We start from the raw sequence: 16,872 nt of genomic DNA on the forward strand, positions 1-16,872 counted from the left end.
GGATATGGTAAGCTGACAGGACGGTTAGATCCAAAATTCTCGAGCGTTGAGCACGTTAGGTAGAATAATTCAGCAGTACTTTACTGCGTGTTACCGATACGCTAAAATCTACTGATTTCATTAGATGGGACATGGTATGTTGTCTGGATGGTTAGATCCAAAATCCTCGAGCCTGGAACACGTGAGGTAGAATAATTCGCCAGTACTCCAGTGCGTGTTATCGATACGCTAAGATCTACGGAGGAAAATACCATTTTTTACTGTAGCAAATTTGCTTTCGAGATTAAAATCCTATCGCAAATAGAAGCGGCATTATCTTAAGACTTGAACTAATATTTAACATGTTTTATATTCTTGGGAGATAATGGATTAAATTATACGACTTTGAAATATCTTAGTAAGCACGCAAGATTAATTTAAGTAAATAAATTAATGCCAAGAGAACCATTTTGCGAATTGTATTTTTTTAAGTTTATTCGGTATGATATAATTTTTGAAAAATCTTATAAATACACCAAATATAAATTATTTAGAGGACAGCAAATATTCAAGAATTTATGACTTGTTAACAAAATACGATAATCCAGCTAACATATAATATAGGATTTTAACTAAAGGAAGTATATAATATTGTTAATATTAGGAAGCGTATTAAGTAATTTTTGTTGAAGTAAAGATAACATGTTAACGATAAATGATACTGAATCAGTTGAAAAAAAACACGAAGGCGAACAAAAATAAATTTGTACTGAATTTGGAAGTTAATCGACAAGTGGCAAAAAAAATTACACTGTCTTTAGTTAATTGAGCTCCATATTTAACAATTGCTTGTCTGAGTAATCGCGTATGTTTTTGAGACTTTTGAAACTTGTTTTATAGTCAAATTTTCCCTGTCTTTCGTGTATGAATCAGAATGTGTAGGACCATTTATTAAAAAAAAACATTATGTAAGAATCTTGTTTAATTTGTTAATAAAAAAATACGTTAAAACATATTTTTTTGTTGCAAAAATACTACAGCCACTGTAATCGATGATATAAGGAAAAATATCCACCAGGTGACCAGAATATACCAAGGATGTATTATTTGCTTTTGGCTAGAAAATATCCCGAAAAAAACCATTTGATATCCCGGTTTCTTATAGGAGTCAAGTGGCCTCCGGCGCAGCGGAAGCGAGGGGCGGGGGGAGTAGGGACGCACGATCGGAGCAGTGTTTGCACAGACAGAATGTAATGGAGAGATTGCGCTTTTATTGCACATGCATACCGTAATATCGGAAATACGGATATGTAACAATATCGCAGCGGGATTTTCCAATACCCTATTTGAGAATGGGTGCCGCATTCGGACAAGGCCGTTTTGTGCAAAACGAAGGGACAAGGTTATAATATTTGATATTTACTTCATTGAAATTAGTGTACGAATGTGTATTTTTATACGTGACATAGTACGATTACCGAGATAAAAAATCCATTAGCCATACGTCAGTTTTCCATTAGGTGATCCTGAAATAATATTCCGATTTAAATTATTATATAATACCTTCATCACTGTAGGTCTTAAATATGCATTAAACGTCCAGCATTGGTTAATATATTACACAAATGCAGAAAAATACAAAATAAAGTTATTTTATGAAAAAAAAATATATTATAATAGATGTATTTAAAAAATATATATATTTGTAAGTAAGAGTTTTTACGATTGCGTTGTGACGCCCCTTATTACACGCTTAAAATTATGGAAATATTAGTACTGACTACAGTGTAGTCCCCATTTAACATAGCACCATTGAAATATCCGTAGAAAACTTGTTAACGAAATTGATTTTTATTTTAATACTTGATTCGGAACATGCAACTAAAAATAAGACATAATATAACTAACAATCCATCAGGGGGTTGAATCCAGTGATTGCGTACAAACTTAAGACATAGTCAAGATATTGTTAAAATACTTAACCTTTTTGAACACAAAAGAAAATATAAACACTTCGAACCCTAACATGTTTACTTTGACCACTGTTATCAGTGTCACCACATCATGTTAAATGTATGATAACAATATTATTGTTGTTGTTATAGTAATATGATACGTCAGACAGAATTAAATAAGAAAATCAGCGTGCAGCCTCGTTTGATCATACGAAGAAAAATATCGTTGAACGTAACGAAGAAAAAATATCTCATATATGTCAACTGGTGGTACAATAGATTATAATCCCTGGCAGGACGAGAGGAAAAACAAGGCTTCTGAGGAGTAAACAGAGGCAGAGAGCACGCAGTGTCAATACGGCCCTCGCAGGACGGTCGAGAGCTCCAATAAATCACTACCCTCGCCTGGCGGCGAAGGAGTCTACAAGGGATGAGCGGGAAACGACACAAATGGATGATTCGCTTTGCGAAAAGATATATTCAAAGTGGAAGAAAAACAAAAATAATCTTGAAATATCTCGTAATACTTTCAACTTAGAAAAATATTTTAAGATTTTTAGAAAATTACAATATTACACGCGATTAAAGTAGTAACATGTTGATAAAAATGAGATAAGTGTTTGTCTAGATCATGTTGTACCATTAATTACGTTAATAGTCTAAATTTTTACATAAAAAAAACTTATCTCATTATATTATTTATTGATTCGGCATTAACATTGTGGAAGGACATGTTGATTATTTAAAAATTAAACACTTATAATACCACATATTAAGTTTCATTTCATTACACACGACTACTTTCAATAAGTGGTATTACACAAGTGTTTATTTTTAAAATAAATAAAACATTATATTGAGCTAGAAATGTAAAATCATCTATACATGTAAAACAAACAGTTATCGATACAAAAAATCCAAAAGCGAATTACATAATACACAGCATATAAATTTTTACTTATTTATTGATTTGGCTTTAATTTTGTGGAATGACATGTTGATTTTTTTTAATTAAACACTTGAATTTTACCACTTCATTTTATTTCATTACATACGAAAATTTCACTTTGGACGAGGTTTCTGTCTAATGAGCCGTCTGGTATTCAATTATCGCGGAATCAGAACTACACAATTCAATTCCCGCAAGTATTCGTATCAAAATACCAACTATATTTTGCCGGATGAAATTAAGGCACTATCTATGGTAATCAGGTGAGATTGATGTACCAGAAGCGGTGGGAGGGGTGACACATGTCACGGAGGAAACGATAATTAATCTAGATACAGATGTAACCACTGATATTTGTCGTACCAATCACTATACTACAAACTTCTGATTAAACCGATGCTAAAATGCATACACCATGAACTAAGCATCAATTAACTATTCGTTAAAATAGTAAAATAGTTATTATTAAATGCTTTTAAAACTACTTACTACATGATATATTATATTTCTAATGGGTATGTAATTAAAATGTAATTGATCCGCCTCCGCGGTGTAATGGTTAGCGTGTAATGTTTAGCTAGCGTCCTGGAGGTCCTGGGTTCGATTCCCAGCGGGAGGGGGGGGGGTGAAAAAAATTGTTAGTGATATTACACTCTAATATTTATTTAATATTATCCTGGACTGGTCCCTGAAGCGCAGGAGTGATCCCTTGTCGTCATTTAAGTAACGATCAAGATAACACTGCGACAATACGATGCAGTGTCCTATGCACCATTGGGTGCGGATAAGGGTAAGAAGAAGAAATACAATTTAAATTTAAGGTATCGACAGAATACTTAAAATGAAACATGACAAAAACATAGCAACAACAAAAAATAACAAGATGTAAACTTTTAAACAAAATAAAAGTATTTCATAAATTGAATCGGCAGTCACTTTGTCGTAAAATCGATCCATTTTTAATTGGATTTTACTTATTAAATACTTATATTTCTTAAAATCTATTGTAAGACGTGTTTCACTAACACTAGTAACTTATACACCAAGTAACTTATGCACAGTCAAAATAGTAGTATAATAAAATAAATTAAACAGGACAGGGCAAAACTTTGAATTTGAACCAAGAAAAAATGATCTCGAAAAGCATACAAAACAAAATTAAGATAAGAAGTTCTTTTAAAATATTATAAATGGCATAGAAATGAGAAAATAATATTTTTCACAATTTCAATGTGTACCATAAAATAAGATAAGATTATCCAAATGTTTAAATAAAAACTTAACTTAATACCTGAAGGGAGGGTTGCGATTAGAATAAACGAGAAAGAAAAATTACGATAAAACAAACAAAGTTAACTATCCAATGTATGTTTAGCATGCTGAAAATTTTCACGGTGGGTGGATGAAACTCAATGATGAATAGCGCAGGAAATATGTTCTACTTTCCTCGGTTAAATGCGAATAAAGAGATGCCAGGGTGGCCATTAGTGAGGAGGGGAAGCCCTCCCCAGCCGCCTCAATAGTCACCCGTGTCAAAGGATTACCCCTAATGGGAAGGTAACCCGGCAGTGGTTTCGCTGGAGTTAAATGTCAAAGGTCGCAAAATGAGAGGACACTTCCAGCCCAAGTGAGCCGCAATACTATAGCGACCATCTTCAAATGAGCTGTCATAGAATGCCTCCGCGAACAAGCAAGCAGTTTTGGAACTTGGAGGCAACAAGGGATGAATGGTGGTATTCAAAGTTATCTCAAACATCAAAGTGTTTTAATGTACATGATACAGTGGAAAATTTATTTGCGCTGTTGATAAAAGTTAAAAAAACTCGTCCAATATAATTTTCTAAAATATTGTATAACAGGCGATTCTGCGAAATAAAAGTTATCAATGAAAATAAAAATAAGAGTAGTAAAATAATTTTGTTTTTTTAATGAATTTTATACAATAAAACAACTTTGTTTTAACCGCTTTTTATTGGTACACTTTTTCCAACCGGTTTCAACAAGAAACTTGTCATCATCAGGGTTTATGTACTAATTCTAAAACATTGAAATACTCAAAGTTGGGTTATAGATAATTACCCTTCCTACAATACCAAAAATTTCCAGGCACTCCGTACACCATATGAAAATGTGATTTAAAAATTTGATTAAAAAAACCGGGTAAAATCTCCTAAATGTTGCTTTTATTGAGCATTGCGCAGCGAATACGTCCACTCCGGACGACAACATTGTGAGCTACAAATGAAATCGTCCAAAAACAGTTTATCATTCTAGTTTTACTTAGTAAATACCAGTTCTATTAGAAATAGTATTAGAAATAGTGGTATTTATTAAGTAAACATTAAATAAAAAATGGATAGATTTTACAACAAAGTGACTACCGAATCAATTAATAAAAATAATCAATTTGTATTATAATCATTTATATGAAAACTATGAATTTTAACACTCCACTTATCATGCATGGGTCACTTTGTGTAATACAACTGTAAAGTGGTATTACAAAGTGAACGATGAATGATAAGAAGAGTCGTTATATTACCATACCACAAAGTCAACAATGCTTACAAAATATACTATGAATATTGATCATCCCGCGTTTTTTAAATCGAACGAAATGACTATGTGACGCGCGTGTCTGCGTTCCCCCTATAAATTGAAGGTGGCAAGGGTAAATTATATTTGACAGAATTCAGATTTACATCAAACATCATTCTAGGCACCTTTATTTAGTTTGAGTTTAATGGATTACACAAGGCAGGTCTAAACGTCCCGCTCCCATCAATCACTCGGCGCGCTCGCTGTGGAGCGCCTCGCTAGAGAGCTGCATGCGCCATTGTACGGGGCACAGAAGCACGTGTAGGAGATTTGTGTCGCCTACTTTCAAAATCCGCCAGATCCATGTAAGTCTTCTTCTTCTTCTTCTTTTTGTAGATTCTAGGAATCCGTTTGTGCCTCCATGTAAGTCGTTTTTACAAAAAATGCCATATTCTCCGGGTAACATTTATGTTTCAAAGATTTGTCTATCTTTAGATAAAATATTATGAAATAGAGAATTTTCCTAATTTTTTAGAATTTTTATCAGTATATAAAAAAAAACACGAGACACAAACTGATAATGACGTCATCTTAATGTTTGACCCATCCCCGCTCTGTGATTGGCAGATATGGGTCAGAAGGCAAGTTCCATGAATATAGCGGAATTTGAAATACAACGCTATTTTTAAGTATTTTTTAGCAGGGTTTTCATCAAGTATATAAATATTTTAAACAATGAACCCTACAATTGGCATTCCGATGGAGTATTTATTTTTAAATCTTATAAAATTGCAGTATGGTATATCGACGTGAATGAACGAGTGTGTAGTCTATCGTTTATGAACTCCGATTGCTCCGCGGGCGGCGCAGTCCTGCGGTGGAAGCGCACCCGGGTGACGTCATAATGACGCGGAAAATCGTGTCATCCGAGCGGTAGCCTTTTATCCGTGATTTAACGATCGGAACAAGAGATTTAAGTGTCTGAACAGCATCACTGGAAATCGGAAAAATTCCGCACTAGAAATCGGGAAATGAAAATAATAGTTTTTCAAACGATAAAATTATTCTCAATAAGTATTTATACATTTTATTTTTTAGTTAATCACTAATTATTTTTGAATTTGCCTTAACCACCCGAGTATATTATCACACTAACTCATATATAAGCAGCTAACTCAAAGAGTAAGGTTATGCAGCACCGAGCGCCCTAATCATTTCTGCCATTCTCCTTTTTTTGTAGGCGTGAGGTACAAAATCGTAAATCTGAAACGTCGAATGTTCGTTTTTTTTTGCTACCAATTTTTTTCTTCATATTGTATCAATTTTTTGTTCACTTCTGAAATACCGACAGTAAAGGGAAAATTTAATAAAAAAAATATATAATTTCACTATTAAACATTTGACATTTTGTATTATTATTTACTGATTCGGCATTAACTTTGTAGAATGATATGTTATTTTTTTTTAATTAAACACTTATAATACCACTAATTGAGTTTTATTTCATTACACACGACCAGTTTCGAATACTACAGTGGTTTAATCGACTGGTGAATAATAAGACTCATAGTTTTACGATTTTTTAGCTCACACCTAACGATATTAAATGTACCTACTGTATATCGATTATTTTCTTTTTCATATACCATAACAACACACCGAATCAACAAAAAATGCCATGAAATTATTTTCTAATTATAAACGAAAACCAATTACGCGTTTAATAATGAAAGAAGAAGCGGATGATGAAGCGGTCGATCGCCGGTAAAAAGAGCCCGTCCTATTCTGATCCAATTTCCCCTTCAACGCCTCGATTAGCTCGCGCTAATAGCAAATCTTTGCATAATTTGCCGTTAGCAGTGGGCTTGCCCGCGACGGAAGACGTCACGCCCGAAAGTGGAGTGAGTCACATCACAGGAGTCAATTAATCGCCGAAAGCTCTGAACGGTGCGCCGGCTCTGCCTTCGATAGTTTTAAACGTTGTCGGAGGTAAATCAATATGTCGACAATAAAGAGAGACAAGGATAGCGACAGGTCAGTATAAAATGAGTTATTTATGTACTATACGGTTTTAATGACATTATTTTTCTGTGTTGAATCCACCCGGTATTGTGAGTGATAAGGAGGACCTCCGTCGTCTAGAAATTATCAACCTTTTAGATAAAGATTTGTTAAATAAAATGAATGAAGAAATGTCGCGCATATTTGCATCAAATACAATCTTCGATAAATTATTCTGGTTTAAGGTGTTGATAAGTCAGACGGGTTTTTGAGCCTTTTCGGTTTTTAACGTCAACATTAATTTTAAAACTTGTAGCTATCGCCAAAAGTTTTACATAGTAAATACCACTATTTCTATTTTTACTTAGTAAATATCACTATTATTAGAAATAGTGGTTTAAATAAATTAAGTAACGTATCGATTTGGTACCATAACTAAGTTATTTTAAGACTATGATATAAATAAAATTTCTACAACGAAACAAGAAAACATACGTTTTGTGTATTTTTTTAAAAGCTACTACTATTATTTTCAATAATGGAAACGAAACGCATTTTATTGCATACAGCATATACGAAGTAGACATTAAGCGGAAGAGATTAAGGAACAGCTTCAAGTGGAAAGTTATTATTTGCTAGGGGAAGCGAAAGGAGTTTAATGCGAATGTTTTGAAAAATATTGTGCCCCGCAGCGTTCAAGGAGAGGATTCTAACTGAGAGGATCTTCGAGAGTCCTCGAGAGTCCTCGAGAGGTACTACTGGTACATACTGCGCCGCTCGGGGCGCCCTATGCAAAGGCTTTGTCCCAGACTGATTTATAGCGACAACAAACTTTTATAAGCGCTAAAATCCGCGACTGAGGCACGCACACCCTCGTCGCAGGTAAACACGAAGAATGCATTTCAACGCGTTCGTCGAATCTGCGCTGTAAATTGTAAATCATCGTGACTGAAACGTACGAATCTGAAAATATCATATTGCGAAATATAACGAAATCGGAGAATTACTGAGAAATGCTCAAGGCACTCCGTGTCAGTCACGAATCCCAGTAGTATTGGAATAAATATAACGGTTTCACCTTGTGTTAGCTCCGCTAAGTAGTCGGACAGAAGTACTTACGGGAGCTGAAACCAGACCCGAGTAGGGTACCCTGCACCTTGACCCCCTTCCCCCTCGACCGCAGGAGGGCTTCTGGAAACTGCGAATTTCCGTGGAAACCGCAATCTATCACGACTGTATTTCATTTAAATCTGCGCGACTTAAGATTAATCAGACGGAAAATAATTGCGCACTGACTGAGTTAACAGCAGCACAAGGCAAGATTTTGTTTAATACGGGATTAGTGCAGTTCGTAGATATAATGTTAGCTACCTTATACGCTAGCGGGTTTCCTTCGGATTAATCACATCGTGATTGTAGCCGGAGAGGATATTACCATGTATCACAGTGAAATCTTACCGTATCTGTGGTCTTTGTCTGCGGGAATGTTGCCGTTGGGCTCTAACCTATCGAGGAACTCCTCTGAATAGCCATTATACGCCAGTTTTCCATCACAATTGTGTGATGTGGCGTGGAAATTGTGCCGGTGGTGCTCGCTTTCGGGTTCATCTTTTGTTGCTGAAACAAAACAAACAAAATATTATTATTACTGACTGTTTTTAAATTCTCTAATTGAATGTTTTTATTAATGAACATCGTTTATATTTTACTGATAAAATAATGATCAATACAGATAAATATGTATCATCCTAATAGTGGTGATAAATTCCATCTCCTCATTTCAAGTGAATAGAGAAAAATATCAATCTAAGAAAAACAATATTGTAAACGAAGTTATTGATAATTATACATTTTCTACATGCATGATTATTACCACTTTCAATCCAATGTTAAAAATATACATAATTCGAAATAGTGGCTAACGTAACATGGTTGTAGTATCGAAAATCTGGATTCAGACTATAAAATACTACTTCTAAAGGTTACAAAAGAAAAGCATCTGTATTGAGTTATAAATAATACATTCATTTCAGTTTACAAAAGTTTTTATATTTATAAATCATTTAGGATTACTAAAATGGCAAAAGACGTAATGAAAACAGTAAAACAACATTAGCCGTTGCAAGATTTTACGGTCTCCATGATTATGTGATGGTAGTTACAAGTATATCCAGTCAAATAAAAAAGATATAAACGTAGAGTTAAAACGTTGACGTGCGCCATAAGAGCGAGATAGAGTTTTAATCCTCGCAGGCTTCATCTCACACTCTGGACGTGTAAGGTGAGCCAGATTAAATTGAAATGACTGGCAAAACTATTTACCTTAACGTCGTATATGGAACAGACATCAGACGGATCCTACAGACGAAGAATTGCGGACATAAAGATTCGCTATAAGGTTTACACGTTGACTTTGTGATATGAGCCGCGAAGTCACGACACTATAAAACCCCTAGACCATTATTATTGAGTTAAAAGATATTTTTTTACATCCCTCCATGCTGTCTGAGATATATATATATATATATATATATATATATATATATATATATATATATATATATATATATATATATATGTATATATGTATATATATATATATGTATATGTATATGTATATGTATATATATATGTATATATATATATATATATATATATATATATATATATATATATATATATATATATATATATATATATATATATATATATATATATATATATATATATATATATATATATATATATATATATATATATATATATATATATATATATATATATATATATATATATATATATATATATATATATATATATATATATATATATATATATATATATATATATATATATATATATATATATATATATATATATATATATATATATATATATATATATATATATATATATATATATATATATATATATATATATATATATATATATATATATATATATATATATATATATATATATATATATATATATATATATATATATATATATATATATATATATATATATATATATATATATATATATATATATATATATATATATATATATATATATATATATATATATATATATATATATATATATATATATATATATATATATATATATATATATATATATATATATATATATATATATATATATATATATATATATATATATATATATATATATATATATATATATATATATATATATATATATATATATATATATATATATATATATATATATATATATATATATATATATATATATATATATATATATATATATATATATATATATATATATATATATATATATATATATATATATATATATATATATATATATATATATATATATAGGGCACCGCATCGTATATAAGCAATGTTATATTGATCGTTAAATACATGAAGGAAAGGTGATCACCTATGCGCTTCAAGTACCAGTCCAGGATAATATTCAATAAAAGAAATAGTGAAAGTTCATTTGAAAAATACGGCCGGAATAAACTATTATTATTGTTTTCAGAAACAGGGAACCCTCCTAAAAATATTGACATTGAAGTGGAATATTATTCATAGAATTCTCAACACAAATTTCGACTCTGACAAAAACTTGCGCAATCCTGATCCGATGCCGTCCAATTTACTAATTGTATAGTGGAGTGGATTAACAGATATTTGGCGCCTGAAGGAAGCTTTAGTCAGCGCACGTTGTACGCGGGTGCAGATCTGCGGATCTACGTATCACGTGGTGATGTACCAGTATTTATGTATGTGTACCGATGCCGGCCGTCGGCACTCCATTGTGCCATCGTAAACGGGAAGAGTAGAATGCAGTTTATTGGAAAATGGGGAAAGTAAGTGGAAAATAAAGACCTGGTACTGAGTGGAACACTAGACGTAAAAAAAGAGGGAAAAATAGATTTATATACTTATAATTTATTTTAAAAGTCGAATTTTTTCTTGGAAAACTATTTCATGAATAATAATTTACATTACTCCGCGGAAATAATATTTTCAAAAGAAGGATTTTTTTTACAAATATTGCATAAGCAGCTTGTATAATATGAAGTTTTAGATGTCGTTTGATTCGTCTAAGTAATGGTATTAATCTATTTAAATATTTTGAATCATAAACAAATATGTAAAGACATTGTGATATTATGATTTATCATTTTTTTATAATACCAAAGGGAAAACAATATGATAGTTAGATGACATCATTGAAATTATGTGGTCATGAAAATGAATATTCTCTATTTTTCAACATTTCGCTATGTTAAAAGGCAGAGACCAACCAGTAACGCAAAAAATTTCTTTCTCGAATAGAATTCATTTTGCGCGAAATTAATTTATGTTTTTAAAAAAATTCGAAAGGAACATCTAAAATTTATGATATCGTGAAAATTCTCTTAAAGCCTCTGTCCGCCGAGGTTGTATTCGCTTGAATAATAAATAATGTTCCTTGGGAGACATAAAAATATAACGATACATAGGCATCTTCTGTAGATGGGTACATCCGGACGGATGTACTCGGCGGAAATACGAATATTCTCTTTCTTAGTACGAATGCGATGCGGCGGTGGATGTACACCGAAATTTTATTTGCCGACACAAATTTTATTTACTCTTACGTAAATACCGTAGCGTATGACCGTAAATATTATATTGCGATACACAACATTCGTTCGATGGGGAGAACCGACATGGGCAATGTTTGATGGGCCGAAACGAAGTGCGTCCATTACGGATTATTATTACTAATTAAAGTCGTGAACTTATATTTTAGTGGCTAGCCAACGTTATTTCTAATTTGACGAGTATACACTTAAATTGACATAAATTTAAAATGTACGAAGATGCGAGGAACAGCAGATGTGTAATAAATTAGTTAAATTATTATTAAAAGCGGACAGACTTGGACTGAGAACTAAGACTTGCCAGAAAAATATATGAGACAAGTTTAAAATGAAAATTAAGAATATAATTCATATTATAAGTGATTTCATATCACAATAATGAAACTTTTTTTATAAAAAGATATCTCATGGTACCTACCGTTATTGTAAGTATAAATTTAAAGCTTAAATGCTGTCAACTTTTTAAAATTCAGTTAACATTATAAAAGTATAAAGAAAGTTCTTATCATTTAAAGTTTTACTTGATCCACGACTCAGAAATAAATTAAAGAAGCAAGTACAAGGGTAGCCTTAGATTTTAGAAATACAATTTAAATCTTAAACTAGTCCAAAATTAATATAGAGAGTAAAATAAAAACAGCCTTTTCAGCAAACTAGGATTATAAAAAAAAAATTATCTGCATCATACAAATGAGGCCTTCAATATTTCTAGTCACGGAATAATAGTTATTAGGATATTAGGTCCAACAATAATTTATTCGCGCTACGCTTCAGCACAAAATGCTTTTGTCTATGTACAAGAAGTTACTATAGGTTGATAGGGGGACTAGAAGGGATGGGAGGGTAGCTGCCCCTTGATCCGGATTATCCCTCGCATTGATTTCGTTCCATCACAAGGCGCGAAAAGTTAAGAGTATTACGTCACGTATTTATTTATCAGCGATATGTCAGTGGAGCTTTCTTTAAAGGCTGTTTTGTTTTCCCAGATATTTAACGAACCATGTTCGTGATTTCATAGTTGTTATTTTACAATAGACATTTTTAAAATTGAAAAAGAAAAACACTTCTATATAATCAATTGAGTTTATTTTATTATAAAGACTAATTTCGGAAGCTATGCTTCCATCTTCAGGACTAAATATAAACTAAATGTATGTCAATTAGCTTGCGTAACTAGTCGTTAAAATAAAATAAACTCAAGAGGTAAAAAAACAAGTGTTTTTCATTTACAATTTCATCATGTCTTCCACAAAGTGAATGCCTTAACAATAAATAGGACATTTTCATAAATACTGGAAAACGTTTCAGACGTTATGGACATGGAAATGCTTGAATTGGCAATTATTTTTATCGTTATTGTTTGAAATTTTTCAATACTTGTTTTGCACCGGATTTATGGACTATTTTTATTTAATCGTATAATTTTATCTTTTGGGGATATTCATAGAGGTTGAAGGTACGAATATCAACCATCTTTTGGTCACCTGGGGTGATCACGAGACAAGCGTATCGATTCGTGGGACAAGGGCGGGGGGTGCTAGTAGGCCCTTTTCATACAAATCCTAGACGAGAGAAATGTCAACCAACCCCCGGCCCTCGAGCAAGGGCTCATCCTTAATTAGCATACTTTACTACAGCGGATGACATGTTATCTGGGTGATAGATACTACAAACCTAGCTTAAGGAAACGACCCATTTAAATAATTCATTTTCAAAGTAATTTTAATATGTATTTCAGAAGGGATATTTTGATTAAAATTATATACAGAATAGATAAGCCAACTAAGAGACATATCGTAACTCGTAACTAAACTTACGGGTGTTCTTATTCATAACGAATGCTTTCCGTTGACAACTTACTATAAAGTAATCATTAAAATATATTGGTAATGGAGTTAGTATCGGAAAAGTTTGAAAGTTAGGCGGAAATTCCGCAAGCAACCCAATCTTTATTTATTTATTATTAAAGGTAATTTACTTTATAAAATCTTCGTACGGAAGCAATGGAACCAAAACAATTTATAATGATAATAATAATTATGTACGCTATTATAATTTATTTATTTATTTATTTATTGAACGGCTGAAGCCTTTGAGATAATACATATAAGTATACAGTATCTAATATAAAAATAAAAAATAAACTAATGAACACACTAATAGAGAAACAAAAAGTCTACGTTATTACAATTTAATTTAATAATAAGTTACATCAAATATCTATTACTCATAATATAATCTTTCAATTTTATTAAACCTTAAATTATATATGGGTTTTTATTATCCAGACAACTTATCTATCAACTGAAAATATAGCAATGATTTGAGAGTCTAAGATTATAATCGTTGTTCAATTAACAAAATAAATACAGATACTACCAAACTTATTCTATTATAACAGTGTATCTTCTTCCCAAATATGCATTTGCAATCGACAGACTGGACGAAGGGTTGTTTAAATTCTGTTTAAATTTATAATCATTGAAGGATTAGCATTTTCTTCCTGAAGGACTCCACGGATATAAATCGTAATTTAACATTAGGCACTGTAGCAATAAAAACAAATTAACATATATTGAGTAATATAAATACATTCCTATCGCTTTCAATAAAGTTTAAGTGACGTGCTTTCCAGCATGCTCATGAAGGTGATTAAAATCCATTCAGTAATACCTATTACTGTCCAAGGGGCTTATTTTAGCGAACAGCGCGTATTTTGATGACTAATTAAAAAGGGTTACAGTGTCAAGAGTGATCATAAACACATTTATGGGCGATTACGTAAATTGTAGCGTTAATAACATCAGCCCTTTTCAGGATACATGTGTATGAGGATAATAATATATCAAAGCTACGAAACGAAGTAGTCTTAAAATTGCACATTCGCAGATGTTAACATTGATCGAGTAAACATGGTATTAAAAATAATGTTAAACAAGCAAAATGTTAAACTTACTCTGGCAGACAGTAAAATTACCGAGATCAATTTCTTTAAATATCCAATAATAAATTGTTTATTGCGCTTGATTTTTTTCCCATTGTAGATGTGTTATTTTATATCTATATAAAAACAAAAAAAGTCAATAATACTAAAAAAAATTCTCACAAATCTCAGAAGGAACAACAAGGAAGATAACTGTTGTGCTTTGGTTAGTTAAAGTGCCACGTGTTCTCATGAAAAATATTCATGAAAATTACACATTTACTGAAAAACGCTTAGCTGTAAGCTTATTCCAGTTGTCAATCTAGGACCCGAAATTAATGGCAACTAATAGTTTTACTTGATACGGAATGAATTGATCATTGAATTTGTGCCATATGAAAAAAACAGCGATTTCACTGGTACGACAATTTTATATAGAAACAAATAATTCAATAAAACCTTGATAATGTCCAAACAATATTCTTAATTCAGGAGTTTAATTAAAATTTTAGGAGTCTGTCAATGAACTAGTAACTATATTATTTATTTAATAGTGTGAGTTTCAATAAGCAGTAACATAATAAGTATACGTATAAGCAGCACCCGGGCAACGTTTAGGGGTTCTCGATTCTTTTAACCCTACTAATATTTTTTTTCACAAACCAACTTAAACCAAGTACAAACATCAAATAAGGGTATCGATAAAGTACCCACGTCTTTTAAAAGTAAACGAGAACGGATTATCGTGTATTTTATAAATCACGATGGGAATTTCTACTCCGACTAAAAAGCTTCTCATGTGGATTTCCTGTTTAGTCCATGCACGTGGAAGGGATCAATCAGCGCACGGTGGGTTAATCAGCAGAGATAATGAGCGGCTGCTCTGTTAGTCTATTGGTCTATTTACTTGTGCAGAGTACCCACACCTGCTCGTTTTTTATAACAAAATCGAGGACCAAATATGTAGTAACGGAAAAGCAATCATTAAAAATACAATACAAATTATTTCGGAACCCTGCCAGTTGTTCTAAGAGACTGCTCAAGTTACTAGTCGCATGAATGAAATGTTTCACAAATGATGCTAATGGGTTGGATTAATATTCATTCAGATCAATTGACCCAAATCAAAAGTGGCCAACCATCACTGACGATGAACTTTTGATGGCGTTTTATGGCAACGAATTTGAATATTAAATGCAATATGAAAAAATCCAATGATACACAATCCCTTGAAAAAACAGGGATATTAACATATTATATAAATAGATCTAATAGAGACGATATTTTTAAATTCTTCTTTTATCAATAAGTCTGATAATCTAGACGGCTTATGACCTACATTTAGCTGATTTAAGTGCAATATTTACCATTTTACCTATGATTTAACCAAACCATTTAATTTTCGGAAGTTTAATATATTACTTGTAACAGAAATAATTTTGTATTCGAATTCAATTACCGATATCTGTGAAATTTCAGGCGAAAAAAATAACGTTGAATTTGGAAAGGATGCGGAATGTATCGAAACACGTGTCATAGATATAAAGAACATAGATTTATAGAAATAGTGGTATTTACTTATTAGAACTTAAATTAAAAATTAAATAAACACAGTTCACATAATGCTTATATTTCATAACATCAAAGACAGATTTTTCTTATCGAGAACGATGATCGGAACGCGAAAAATAAAAACAAGTTCATAATCAATTCGGACAAATTGAACAAGACTTGGGCATTACCGATATGAAGGGTTACTTAATTGCGTTAAGGGTCGAAGAGCCAAATTAGTTTTAGTCATTACTATAGTGAGAGACCACTGTGTTAACGTTAGCACCGTATTCACCAACCGTGAAATGGTGGGACCGTAGAC

The 16,872-nt window shown here is 31.7% G+C and overlaps 1 protein-coding gene across 4 annotated transcripts in view; it reads right to left on the minus strand.

Annotated features, from left to right (window-relative positions):
* Eip63E (cyclin dependent kinase Eip63E) overlaps positions 1-16,872 on the minus strand; it is a 190,530-nt gene that overhangs the window by 82,846 nt on the left and 90,812 nt on the right. For all 4 annotated transcript variants that reach the window (XM_088274906.1, XM_088274923.1, XM_088274914.1 and 1 more), the window contains exon 3: positions 8,881-9,039. In XM_088274906.1, coding sequence (XP_088131032.1) covers positions 8,881-9,039 — 159 coding nt within the window. The remainder of the gene's footprint in view (positions 1-8,880; positions 9,040-16,872) is intronic.

The sequence above is a fragment of the Brachycentrus maculatus genome, unplaced genomic scaffold (assembly GCF_059751285.1).
Source record: "Brachycentrus maculatus isolate JH-2025_06_01 unplaced genomic scaffold, ASM5975128v1 h1tg000036l, whole genome shotgun sequence".
Classification (NCBI taxonomy): domain Eukaryota; kingdom Metazoa; phylum Arthropoda; class Insecta; order Trichoptera; family Brachycentridae; genus Brachycentrus; species Brachycentrus maculatus.